The 12,148-nt window shown below is 32.7% G+C and overlaps 3 protein-coding genes and 1 long non-coding RNA gene across 6 annotated transcripts in view; 2 read left to right on the plus strand and 2 right to left on the minus strand.

Moving 5' to 3' along the window:
* Window positions 1-357: 357 nt before the first annotated feature.
* LOC137000590 (uncharacterized) lies at window positions 358-2,268 on the minus strand. Its single transcript, XR_010890864.1, has 3 exons — window positions 1,340-2,268; window positions 903-1,226; window positions 358-397 (listed from the first exon to the last, which is right to left on the minus strand). It is a non-coding gene; the product is annotated as an uncharacterized lncRNA (long non-coding RNA).
* An 841-nt stretch (window positions 2,269-3,109) lies between these two features.
* Window positions 3,110-6,352, minus strand: Mccc2 (methylcrotonyl-CoA carboxylase subunit 2). Its single transcript, XM_012375443.2, has 9 exons — window positions 5,725-6,352; window positions 5,232-5,482; window positions 4,889-5,160; window positions 4,630-4,777; window positions 4,112-4,527; window positions 3,899-4,033; window positions 3,677-3,813; window positions 3,530-3,615; window positions 3,110-3,464 (listed from the first exon to the last, which is right to left on the minus strand). Exons 1-9 carry the CDS (start codon window positions 5,836-5,838, stop codon window positions 3,347-3,349), a joined length of 1,677 nt encoding a protein of 558 aa, XP_012230866.1. The 5' UTR covers window positions 5,839-6,352; the 3' UTR covers window positions 3,110-3,346.
* Window positions 6,353-7,228: 876 nt separating this feature from the next.
* Window positions 7,229-9,323, plus strand: LOC105677081 (type-1 angiotensin II receptor-associated protein). Of its 3 annotated transcripts, none has more exons than XM_012375449.2 (6): window positions 7,229-7,483; window positions 7,723-7,757; window positions 7,854-7,965; window positions 8,041-8,113; window positions 8,243-8,374; window positions 8,689-9,323. In XM_012375449.2, the coding sequence occupies exons 1-6, from the start codon at window positions 7,445-7,447 to the stop codon at window positions 8,757-8,759; spliced, it is 462 nt and encodes a 153-aa protein (XP_012230872.1). In that variant the 5' UTR covers window positions 7,229-7,444; the 3' UTR covers window positions 8,760-9,323. The 3 variants fall into 3 exon arrangements, 2 of the variants coding, with proteins under 2 accessions (XP_012230872.1, XP_012230870.1); XR_001101502.2 differs by having other exon boundaries at window positions 7,247-7,483; window positions 8,237-8,458; XM_012375447.2 differs by having other exon boundaries at window positions 7,252-7,483; window positions 8,237-8,374.
* Window positions 9,324-9,489: 166 nt separating this feature from the next.
* da (daughterless) overlaps window positions 9,490-12,148 on the plus strand; it is a 110,669-nt gene continuing 108,010 nt past the window's right edge. Inside the window, 1 exon segment of the mRNA XM_067357633.1 lies at window positions 9,490-9,858. Within this exon segment, the coding sequence (XP_067213734.1) occupies window positions 9,780-9,858 (79 nt within the window). The 5' untranslated portion in view covers window positions 9,490-9,779.

Genomic DNA, 12,148 nt, shown 5'->3' on the forward strand with positions numbered 1-12,148 from the left:
CTCAAATTTAATTTCTTTATTATGCTTTATAAAATTAATTTTTATATATATATCTATTTATATAATTTATATTTTGAAAAAGATTAAGATACGACTGTAAGAACAATAAATTGTATATATGACTTGTGTAAAATTTAACATTTTTTATTGTTAAGATAGAAAAAAAAAAAATTTTAATTTTATTATTTATTGCTACAAGTGTAAAATCGTAAATGAGATTGTCAAAGTATAGTTTTCAATATTTGTGATAAATATTGACAAAGAAAAAGATAACAAATGATATCTATATTTTGTGCAACATGTGTCATGCAAATTGAAGCTATACAATTATGCACTGAGTTTGAATAAATTTACTCACCGGTGTTGTACACTAGCCAAGCACGCCATCTGGCTATACCTGAACAAAATTAACATATATAAATCCACTCTTAAAAAAGGCATGAAAGATCGATACTCGAATGTATCAAAAGTATTGTTAACGCTATTCCGCGACGCTGATTGGTTATCGCGATTATTCTAACAGTTTGATACTTTGAGAGCGAAGGTTATTTTGACGGTTATTTAAAATAAAAAAAAATTTAATTAAAATATTTAGATTTCATAATTATTAAATTACTATAATAAGTGCGCGCGCGTAGCACGCGCCTGTATTGTTCTAGTAATTATAAATCATACATTTTATGTATATTGATTAATATTATTAATTATTGATTACATATTTTACTTTTATTTAACATATAATTACATGCAATAAATTGTGTGTAAATAATTATTTTACTAAATACAGATATTTTAATAAATGTTCTAATAAATATTTAAAAAATAATTGCAAAATTATATTAGTGTGTGTTATCACAGTTATATACATACTATTTAAATAATTAACAATTAATTATACTCACCAGCTAGGGTATTGTAGTTTGTTGTGCAGATTTTGCATTAGCTCCAGCTCCAGTTTACACTGTTCTGCATCAGCTTTCTCGAAGAATCGTTGATTTTCAGAAACTTACACTTGGTTATGCGCATTACCGGACGAAAGGTCCGGCTCGCATTTATGCATTACTTACGAAACACATTTTGCGGTGCACACACACATAATATACGTGATTCATCTTACATATTCGGCAGACGGTAGATTTGATACGTTTACGGACTTGGAGCGAGAAAGACGCACGATGATCATCTTGGCGACACAGTTAACAAGTACGGTTTACTTGATTCATTTTCTACGAGTCAAACATTAAACATGTTATGTCTAGTGAAAAATACGTCGCTTTTCGGTTCTTTTAAGTAAACGTATGGATTATTTCGTGTGTTTACAACATCGAAATATACTTACCGGAATTATAACCTATTTGCATTCATGGTCGGTCGCCAAACGATCAACGAAACACTGTTAATCGCGAACATCCGCGGTAAACAACACATCCCGGTAATCGCCCGACACTTTATTCGGCACTCCCGATAAAAATCGCATTGTGCACTTTTAATACGAATAAAATACTTTTAACTCGAAGCAAGTATATGATTAATCGTAAAACGTTCGCGCATTTTCAATCAAAGTGAAGCTTGTGAAAACCGAAAGAAATTAAATACGGTCGGTATGATAATTCGATCAAAAGATGATAGGATAGAAATAGGTGTTACCTTGCAAGTAAAGGTGAGTTTTTTCCCGCTAGAGAGCAGGAAACGCAAAGAAATAGGCGGGAAACGTTTTACGATTAGTCGTGTATTTTATCTGTGATAAAAGTAGTCTTAATCCACTCTTAAAAAAGGCATGAGAAGTCGATAGTCTTATGTATCGAAATCTCGAAAGTATTTGAAGTATTTGAAAGTACTTGATTCTAATAAATATTTACTTGAACACAAAAAATTATATATAAAAAAAAATTATTTATTTGAATCAAAAAAATATTTATTGAAATCAAAAAAATATTCACTTGATTCTAATAAATATTTACTTGAGTCTAATAAATATTTATTTGATTCTAATAAATATTTACTTAAATAAAAAAAATTATTTGCTTGATTTTAATAAATATTTACATGAAGAAAAAAAATCATTTACTTGATTTTAATAAATATTTATTTGAATAAAATAAATATTTATTTAAATAAAAAAAATATTTATTTGATTCTAATAAATATTTACTTGATTCTAATAAATATTTTCTTGATTCTAATAAATATTTACTTGATTCTAATAAATATTTACTTGATTCTCTAATAAATATTTATTTCAATAAAAAAATTTATTTACTTGAATAAAAAAAATATTTACTTGATTCAAGTGAATATTTACTTGGAATCAAAAAAATCATTTACTTGAATCCACTCTTAAAAAAAGCATGAAAAATCGATACTCGAATGTATCGAAAGTATTGTTGACGCTTTTTTGCGACGCTGATTGTTATCTTGATTATTCTGGCAGTTTGATAGTTTGAGAGCAAAAGTTATTTTGACGGTTATTTAAAATTAAAAAAATTTTTTTTAAATATTTAGATTTTATAATTATTAAATTATAATAATAAGTGCGCGCGCGTAGCGCGCGCTTGTATTGTTCTAGTCATTTTAGAAATACATAACAAAAGTAAATTTATGTCGAGCGGTCGATAGAAATGACGAACAATTGCTAGAATGTATTATTTACGTGATTGTTTCTGATTAACAATGTGATTTTCGTGTGATAGATGATACCGCAATGTAACAAATTCAGACGTCATTTTTTATATTCATGTTGTTTCCAAAGTGAAATTTACGAATTGATCTTCGTCCGGTAGTTTACGTAATTAAGTGCGGATTTGTGATGTTAATTAATTTTTCAATCGAGCTGCTGCTGAATAATTTAGAGTGAAATTTGTAGCAAATACAGCATCATACTGCAATACATCATCTATGTGTGTATGTGAGTACAATTATTTGTCTATTAAATATTTACATAATTTTGTGATAGTAAACACAATTACAATAATATATTTGAAGAATTTAGACCAATCTCAATTCAAACAAAATGCTTCTATTGCATTATTGAAAATAGTGTACTTTTATCAAATAGAGATGCATTTAAGGAGAAGAAACGCAAATATTAAAATCATTAATCAATATAAAATATAACAAGATATATGTATATTTTTATTAGATTTGATATATATATATATATATTTGGAATGCCAACAGTGTACAAAATATACTACTTATAAAATATTACGTATAAAAATACTTTATAAAGTGTAACCCAAGTTTCGACTTAATGTTAGAAACATAATATAACGTACAAAGTTTAACAATAACGCAGTACTTTCGAGATATACTTTCATACATTTTTGTATGTACTTTCGTACGTATGTTACATTCGGAAAATTCCGAACTTAGTGTCAGGTATAGGTGCGTTTAAAGTCGCAGACAAGCTTAGACCAAGTACAACTCGTGTGTCAACCGGATCAATCACACCGTCATCCCACAATCTGAAATATATCAATATAATATTAATACAAATGAAATTAATTATTTGTATACAAAAAAAGCTTACCTGGCACTAGAATAATATGGATTGCCTTCCCTTTCAAATTGTTGTATAATAGGGTTCTTGAGATTATTCTCCTCCTCTTGAGTCCACTACAAAATTGCAATATAAATCAATTTTTGAATATAAAGATAAACAAAAGTTAAATCATACCTGTTTGCCTTCTCTTAAATGTTGATCTTTCTTGATTTGCGCCAATACGCTAGCTGCTTGTTCCCCTCCCATTACAGATATTCTAGAATTTGGCCAGGAATAAAGAAAGCGTGGGGAATAAGCTCGTCCACACATTCCTGTCACATATTTATGTATTATTATTTAAATCTCTTTCTTTATAAATAAAATATAAAAATAGCTACAACAAAAAAAATGAAATACCATAGTTTCCAGCTCCGTAGGAACCTCCAATTATTACTGTAATCTTCGGTACTTGTGCACATGATACTGCCATCACCATTTTTGCACCATTTTTGGCTATACCTCCTGCTTCTGCATCTTTACCCACCATGAATCCTATATTGAATAATTTATAAGTGCGTATTACGTAAAATTATGAAATAAAATAATACATAAATGGCTTCCTAATCTTACCTGTGATATTTTGCAAAAAGATAAGAGGGATTTTTCTTTTAGCGCAAAGTTGTATAAAATGAGTTCCTTTCAAAGCACTTTCGGAAAATAATACGCCATTGTTTGCGACTATGCCCACAGGATAACCGTAAATTTGAGCAAATCCGGTGACTAAGGTTTCGCCATACAGAGCTTTAAATTCATGGAATTTTGAGCCATCTACGATCCTCGCGATAACTTCTTTTACATCATACGGGCGTTTCAAATTTGTTCCAACAATGCCATAAATTTCATCCACAGCATGTACGGGCGGTTCAATATTTTTATTGATATTCACATCCATAGGCAGTTGACGATTTAAATCTTTTATAATTCGACGTGCTAAATGCAAAGCATGTGTGTCGTCTATTGCATAATGATCAGTAACGCCAGATTGTCTAAAATTTTAATTGAATTAGAAATTATAATTGAATATATTATAAATAATTAACATCTATATATCAATTGTTTTAACAATTAACAATATCTAAAGTAATTACCGACAATGAATCGCAGCTCCTCCCAAATCCTCATCTGAAACTTCTTCACCGGTAGAAGCTTTTACTAGTGGTGGACCAGCCAGAAATATTTTACCTTGATTACCAATAATAATATTTTCATCTGCCATAGCAGGAACATAGGCACCACCTATGGCATATATATATAATTAACATAATAAACTTATTAAGTTTGTTTATTTTAATAATAAATTTACAAATCAATAAATTTATAATATAGCAATAAAAAATCATAACAAACCTGCTGTGCAACTTCCCATAACTACTGCAATCTGGGCTATTCCTTTAGCACTCATCTTTGCTTGATTATAAAAACTTCTGCCAAAGTGCATTTTATCAGGAAATAAATCAGCCTGCAAAGGCAAATTTGCACCTCCACTTTCTATTAAATATATACAGGGTAATCTATTTTCTTCTGCAATTTCTTGAGCTCTTAAGTACTTCTTGACTGTGATAGGGTAAAAACTACCACCCTTTATAATGGGATCATTTACAATTATTATACATTCAGTCCTGAAAAGAAAAATATCTGACAAAAAAGTATGTTAAAAATAGAATATAATATTGGTTTTATCATATATTACCCTTCTACTCTACCAATGCCAGTAATCACTCCACCACATGGTACTTCTTCATTATATATTTCATAGCCTGCCAATTGTGACAATTCTAAGAAAGGTGAATTCTTATCCAAAAGAGTGTTTAATCGGTCTCGAACTAAAAGCTTTCCTCTGCTTACATGTAAATCCTTAGCTTTTTGTTTACCACCTTCAACTATTTTTTCCACAGTATTTTTCAATTGATCCACAAGCTCTTTCATTTGTGCATAATTTTTCTACAACATTGCAAATAATTATATCTATATTGCTAAACATATAACTTATTCATTAAATGGAAGTTCTGTTTTAATTTCTAATTAAAATATATAGTACATGCTTAATATGAAATAATAATATTTATAAACATACTAATTTAGATTTATATATATAATTTTATAAATAATATTGTTGCATTTCTTAGAAAATAATAATACAAAAATTACAAGAAAAATGATACATTATGTGTATACTTCCTAACCTGATAAACTGATGAGCTGGTGTCTGCTACTTTACCAATAATAGACGCTTCTTCATGATAAAATTTTACAAACGGTCGAAAATGCTTGAATATATACCGACTTTTGAGTAACATTATTAAATAGAATGTATAAAAAACGAATAATTGAAAATAATAATTGAGACGAGCAGTGACGTGATTTGAGGTTATGAGAAACTAAACACCAACCGTCTTATCTTATCATGAATGAATACTCATTTTCATATTTTGTAATATGTACAACTAATTATATACTAGGATTATGATTACATATACAACTGATAAAAGTATAAAAGTTTATTTTTTTTTTTGTTATTGCATGAAGTTTGCATCGTGTTGGCATTTTAACGCACTGAAAATTGCAGTTTGCAGTGCATGCAATCTTTGATAAATTTCGAATTGTGGTCAGTCTGAATCACTTATGGAACGCGTCGCGGCGGATCGAGAGTCGGATCGAAATCGCTCCATATTTTTCTCGTGTGTTTTTATCTTAAAGTGAATCTCGCGTACGGGACCGATCGGGAGTGCTTCGAGTCGAGTTTTCGTCGCAAAGCATGGAACACCATACACGGTCGCTATTTTGCAGCATCGCGACACCGGTACTGGCCCGGTATCCGCCCGGGATATCTTAAAATCGTTCTCTGAGATGTGACAAAAGTGCATTGGGGGTACATGCATATATCGCTTTATAATTAGCGTTGTTGATTATATTTCTTATAACAATACGCTATTTCGATTATTTCTTTGATGTTTGTTAAAGTATGCCGAATCTCATTTCTACGTTCAATTGTGTGAAGTTTACGCTACGTTAACGCTTCAACATTTCGAGAATCGCAATCAGTGCGCTCTTCGATCAATTTCGCCTTGTAGCCAGTATCAAAACACATCGCGAAGAAAAACAGTTCAAATTGTTTCGTATTTTTCGCAATTATTATTTGAAAATGAGTCTCATGTGCGAATTATCAGGAGTTTATTATGCGCAAGTAAAGTGTTCGTCGTAACGCAATTTATGTATGCTCGAAACTATCGAATTCTTTTCGTGCATCTTGTTATCTTCTCACCAAAATGCCAAGTACAAATAATGTGTGATCATAATCAAGTATGTAGATCTTATACAGTTTATTGTTCTGTAATTTGCTATATTTAAATTATTTGTTTATTATTATTCTTTATTATTTTTTATTTATTATTATTTTTTATTATTTTATTACTTATTATTATTATTTATTATTTTAATTATTTGTTTACGTATATTCTAAATATAAAAAGACTCAACATGCAGCATTTTTTTTGTTCTTTACTACATGCTGTGCAAATAAGGAAAGAAAATGACCCCATATTTTGCTATTTTACCCTCTCATTTAAGATATTTGAGATTATAAATAGCCAACGGTAAATTGTTGTGGTAGATTGTGTCGGATATATGCAAAATTGCAATATCGATTGAACCATTGCAAAATTAGTTTGCAATTTTAAGACAGTTTGGTAGAATAATGTTAGATGGCAGCAATCTTGAAAAGCGCTGCCACACAGCTGACATACGCAATAGACTGCTGAGATGTGCTTTGTGTTGTTGCCGAACTGAAATTGTAGGCGGAAAAAAAGATTAGATTAGCTCTGTCAGTCAGAGATATTTTTATACGCTATTAATCAGTCATTACTTTTTCATTATTTGTGTAGTAGCTACTGTCACGCAACAAACATGCCTAATATAACCAATTTATCCCATTTTCCTTTAAAGGTATGTAAATATCATTTCTTGTTTTTTTGTGTTATGTATTTTCAATGTTTTTATACGCATCTTGTCACCGTAATTGGCGTCGAAAATGTTTTAAATAAATAAGTAAGTAGATTGATACTACATGTATATGTGAATTCATACTTATTTTTTTGATATATTAATTACTTATACATGTAATAAAGTTCTGTAATGATAGAAAAAAACATAAAATATTATTTTTTACTATTGTATTCTTTCAGGTCATATTTGCAATTCATTTGATACTTGTGACATGGTAAGAATAACTTGTAGTATTGATTTTGTGTTACATTTGTAAGAATTCACATTTATTTTTTGTATCATAACCTGTATCGTATAAAATACCTTACAGGGGTATTCAAGGAAGTTGGTGTCCTAAATCTGTACTGGTCTATAACTTGCTATTTTTTGTTTGTATATTGTGGGCTATTCATAATGTCGAATCAGATGAACCACTCCAATTTGTAAGTTATTGAAGAAGTTAGAAAAAAGAAAATTATTTTTCTTTAGTTGAAACTACTTTTATCAATTTTTTATAGGCACTTTTCATAAATATAGTCGCTATATTTCTCGATGTGATCACTTTATCAGTGTACTTTCCAGAGTACGGTGGTAAGTATATATTGTGTAAATATATATAAACATTTTTTCATTATCAATAAGAAAATGAGATATTATAAGTTGTTTATTAGTTTGTTCCATGCAGAAAACGTGTTTGATTGCATGAACTTTTAGGTGCAGCTAATAAGTTTAGTGCAGCCCTTATGATCATAAATTTGATTGCTCGCCCTATTACAAGTATATATCTGCTGAGAATAGGTCAAGGAAGAAATGGCAGCTTAGCCACGGTATTTGCACCAAGTCCTGCCATGGGTCAGTAAACCACTGGATTGCATCAGTAAATTACGCATCCACGCTTTTGTAGTACATCAGTGCTTCATCAAGATCTGATTTTAAGTATGTGCATGACTGTTATGTGTGCTTTATTGGAAATTATTTTATACATTAATAAACTCAATTCTCTTAATTGTCATAGATGTTTCTGTGTCTCATTTCAGTTTTTTCTCAGAACTGCTTTTGGGTTGAATTTATGTTGTGTGAAATTGTAGTGTGTCGCAATTCTTTGCTTCTTAATAGTTGTTTAAATTTAATAAGTTAGCACGTTACTTTATTTAAATGATTTACAGGTTACGGCCGGCAAGACTACGAAGATATATCTCATCCTGTCCCACAAAACTCTGATTTTGATGGGGTTTAAAATATTCAAGGGGGGTTGAAAAGAGTTTTGCTTGAAATTGCACAACTCTAAATCCATGCAAAAATATATATATATATATATATATATATGTTTATATAATATTTTTTAGATGACATTTTGTGAGATTATTTATTAATATTATGTTATATATATTACGCATATATATTTAGAAGACAATTTATGATTTTATGTAAAATCAAAAATTATATATTGTAATTTATTAATGTTAAAATTCTATTTTTTTGTTTAATCTTGCAATGTATTTTATATGTATTTTACTGATGTATTTTATTGATGAATGATGTATGACAATGTTAAAGGCATAAGTTACTTTAATTAATTGATGATAATATTTGAATTGTATGCCTCTTACTGACCTGTTTAATTAATCACAAAATATGATTCAAATATAATGTAAATTGTAAATTTTTACATAGGTATATGTACCTAACACATTTAATATATTCAGATTTTATTCTGTATAACCATTTCTATTCTCAATTTGTGAATAAAAAAAATTTTAACATAAACATTGTTATTGAAATAAAATGATTCTGAAAAGAACCATCTTTTTCAATTTGATGGAAATTATATTTCCATTGCCCTTTTTCTATCCGCGTTATAAAAGTTTTATTCCTTGAAATTCTCACATAAACTCTTTTGTTTTTAAAAGTAAGAAAAATCTGATGTCTTCTTTTTTGTGGAGTCGCTTAATTAATGCAAGATATGTATTTTTATTTTTTGCAGTACCAGAAATTGCATTCGTCGAGATTGAGGTGGATTTAATCATTACGATTCGAAGACTGCGCTCGAGCGTGGCGGCGCTCGAGTGCGAACACTCGGCGGCGCCAGCCGCGCGGTATAAGAGCCGCATTCGTGAAGCAGTGTGTTTCAGTAGTGTGGGTGATCGTAACGGGAGTAGGGTGGTTTCCAGTGGCTCCGCGCGCGGCTCCACCGCGAAACCGTGCCCACTCGCCTCGACCACGGAACGTCCACTCGTTTCACGTCTCGTTCGAAAACATGGCGGCCGACGATGAGCCGATGCATCTCTACGAGGTCTTTCAGAACTGCTTCAATAAGATCGCCAACAAGCAGCCTGGTGAGTGTGCGATTTCGGTAGTGCCATGTCTCTCCTGCGGATACCTGCGCCGTGCGTGGTCCGTGTGGAAAATAAAGCGACGGACGTCTCTCTCTGCCTATCTGTCTGTCTCCTTTTCTGATGTGTCTAGTGTCTTATTCGGTGCGGCGTGCGTATTTAAAGCCCCATTTAAAGTCTCGGACGGTCGATCGAGCTCGCGATCGTGCCGAGAATCGTCGCGTCGGACGATCGTATCGTTCTCGGCTTCCGTCTCGGCTACCTCGCTCTGTGTTTTGGTTCGTCTGTCAGTGCCCTGGACAGTGCTGCCCCGTTGACGAGAACTAGCCCGAGAGCAACGGCTTTCTGCCTCGTGTTCCCCGCGTCCTGGTTGTCTTTTCCGACGCCGCAATTTTTTCCTTCCGTCGGCACAAAATTTTTCACCCTTGCGTGCGTCGCGGCGCCGTGCCGGATTGCGAATAACATAACCTAGACACGTTAGACAGACGTCCGTCACTACTAGCTGTCATGTGCAACAGTGTTGAACGACGAACCGAGAGCGAATGTGTGGATATGTTCATGTACGTTTAGTGTATGCGCGTATGCGTGGGTATGAATGGGTGAGGGTAAGAGAGCGCCGATAGGGAGGTTTCCGGGAAAAAGGCGATCGCCGTTGCGATGCCGCTTCTCTCCCGACGGCGAATAGACGAAAACGATTGGCTCGGTTATTTTTCTCGCATACGTTCATAACCACGTGCCAGGACGTCGCTGCGGCGGTACGAATCGTTAGCGGTTAATCGTTTGGATGTAATGCAAGAGTCCATAAATCGAATCCTTTTTTCTCCCTCTTTCTCGAGCCCTCTCTCTCCCCCTCTCTTCCTTTCGCTCTCTCGGCATTCAGCCTCCGCGCGTTTTTCTTTTATTTCTCGCTTCATACACCTGCCAGAGAAGCAGCCACGGAGCGATGCGCCGTTGCGTGCCGCGGAATCGTGCGTTACCTCTCGAAAGAGGTTCTCATCTTGCATAAATTTTCAATCGCCGTGGCACGTGTCAAATTCTGATTAGAATCCACTCGTTCTAAATACCTGTTATTAATTTCTGTTATCTTCTCTACGCTTCTCTATTAACTAAATGAGGAAAATTGACATGAAAGATTCTAGGAGCTAGAAATAAATATGCTGAAGCTAATAACATATATTTATTTTAGAAAAGACAACAAAGACACATGATGTAAGTCTTTATTTTTATTTCATAATATTCTCACAAGAAAATCTCCACTTTAAATATTTTCATAAGAATCATTTGAAACATGTGGTATTTGGAGCATTGTTTATATATCAAATATACCTTCTTGATTTATGTATCTATCGAGCTATTTTCACGATTATTACTTATTTACATATATTTAAATGACGCACAATTTTGATAATTCTACAAGGCTTTTTGAAACCGCGAAATTCCCATACTAATTATCGCGTACAAGGCAAACTCGTGATTACGAGCAAAGCGGGCGAGCGAGATGTGTTTGCGCGGTAGTCCGCGGCATAGTTTGTAACTGAGTCTCAAACGTTTGTTTGGTTTGAGACGCTGTTTGGAAGACGATGGTGTAGGCCCTTTCGTAGGCTAAGTTCGGCACAGCCGAGCGGTTCGGAGAGACCGCAAAAACGCCTTTTAGACGCCTCATCCGACGCGTTCCCATATTCCTTTGAAACGCTGCGGGAACTCGGCTGCCGGCTATTCGGTTAAATATAATTTATATTGCGGCAATGCATTTCCCATGAAACTTTCTAGGGCGGCGAAGAGAAGAGCAGCAAGAAAGGGCAAAGTTTCTTATTTGCGGTCGCAACGCTTTACACAGTGGTTTTTGATAATTTTCCATATAATTTTCTCAAATATTCGAAATAGCAAACTATTATATTGAAATGTATTTTTTTATGTTTCGTTAAATAATATCACGATAAAATCTATTATGTTATCAATAACGTTAAATCGGTAACAGAATATTTAATAACGATCTTCGCGTTGAAATTATATAGTTTGAACAACAAAATATTAAATATCTTTATACTCGGTGCGATCGAGAAACTGTTGCGGTAAGAATCGACGGGATTTATTCTGGAATGTTTATACTGGGTGTCAGGTTCGTCGAGTCTCGTATCTCATAATTTGATAACTATGAGACAGTCGTCGTCGTTTCGGCCCGTTAAATCTCAGCGATTGTTGTTTCGCTTCAAAGACGACCATATTGCACCACAATCATTATTAAGGCTCGTATTACTTTGCGTACCATATTTAACGAGCTGTATTACGACGG

The sequence above is a fragment of the Linepithema humile genome, chromosome 6 (assembly GCF_040581485.1).
Source record: "Linepithema humile isolate Giens D197 chromosome 6, Lhum_UNIL_v1.0, whole genome shotgun sequence".
NCBI classification, from domain to species: Eukaryota; Metazoa; Arthropoda; class Insecta; order Hymenoptera; family Formicidae; genus Linepithema; species Linepithema humile.

What these genes read in the sequence shown, in the direction of transcription:
- Mccc2 (XM_012375443.2), bottom strand. Translation starts at nt 5,838, where the DNA reads ATGTTACTCAAAAGTCGGTATATATTCAAGCATTTTCGACCGTTTGTA. An exon ending in TATGGGAAGTTGCACAGCAG is followed by an intron (nt 4,778 to 4,888) that starts GTTTGTTATGAT and finishes TATATGCCATAG; the next exon opens with GTGGTGCCTATGTTCCTGCT. An exon ending in CTTTTTGCAAAATATCACAG is followed by an intron (nt 4,034 to 4,111) that starts GTAAGATTAGGA and finishes TATTCAATATAG; the next exon opens with GATTCATGGTGGGTAAAGAT.
- LOC105677081 (XM_012375447.2), top strand. Translation starts at nt 7,445, where the DNA reads ATGCCTAATATAACCAATTTATCCCATTTTCCTTTAAAG. An exon ending in TATCCCATTTTCCTTTAAAG is followed by an intron (nt 7,484 to 7,722) that starts GTATGTAAATAT and finishes GTATTCTTTCAG; the next exon opens with GTCATATTTGCAATTCATTT. An exon ending in CATTTGATACTTGTGACATG is followed by an intron (nt 7,758 to 7,853) that starts GTAAGAATAACT and finishes AATACCTTACAG; the next exon opens with GGGTATTCAAGGAAGTTGGT.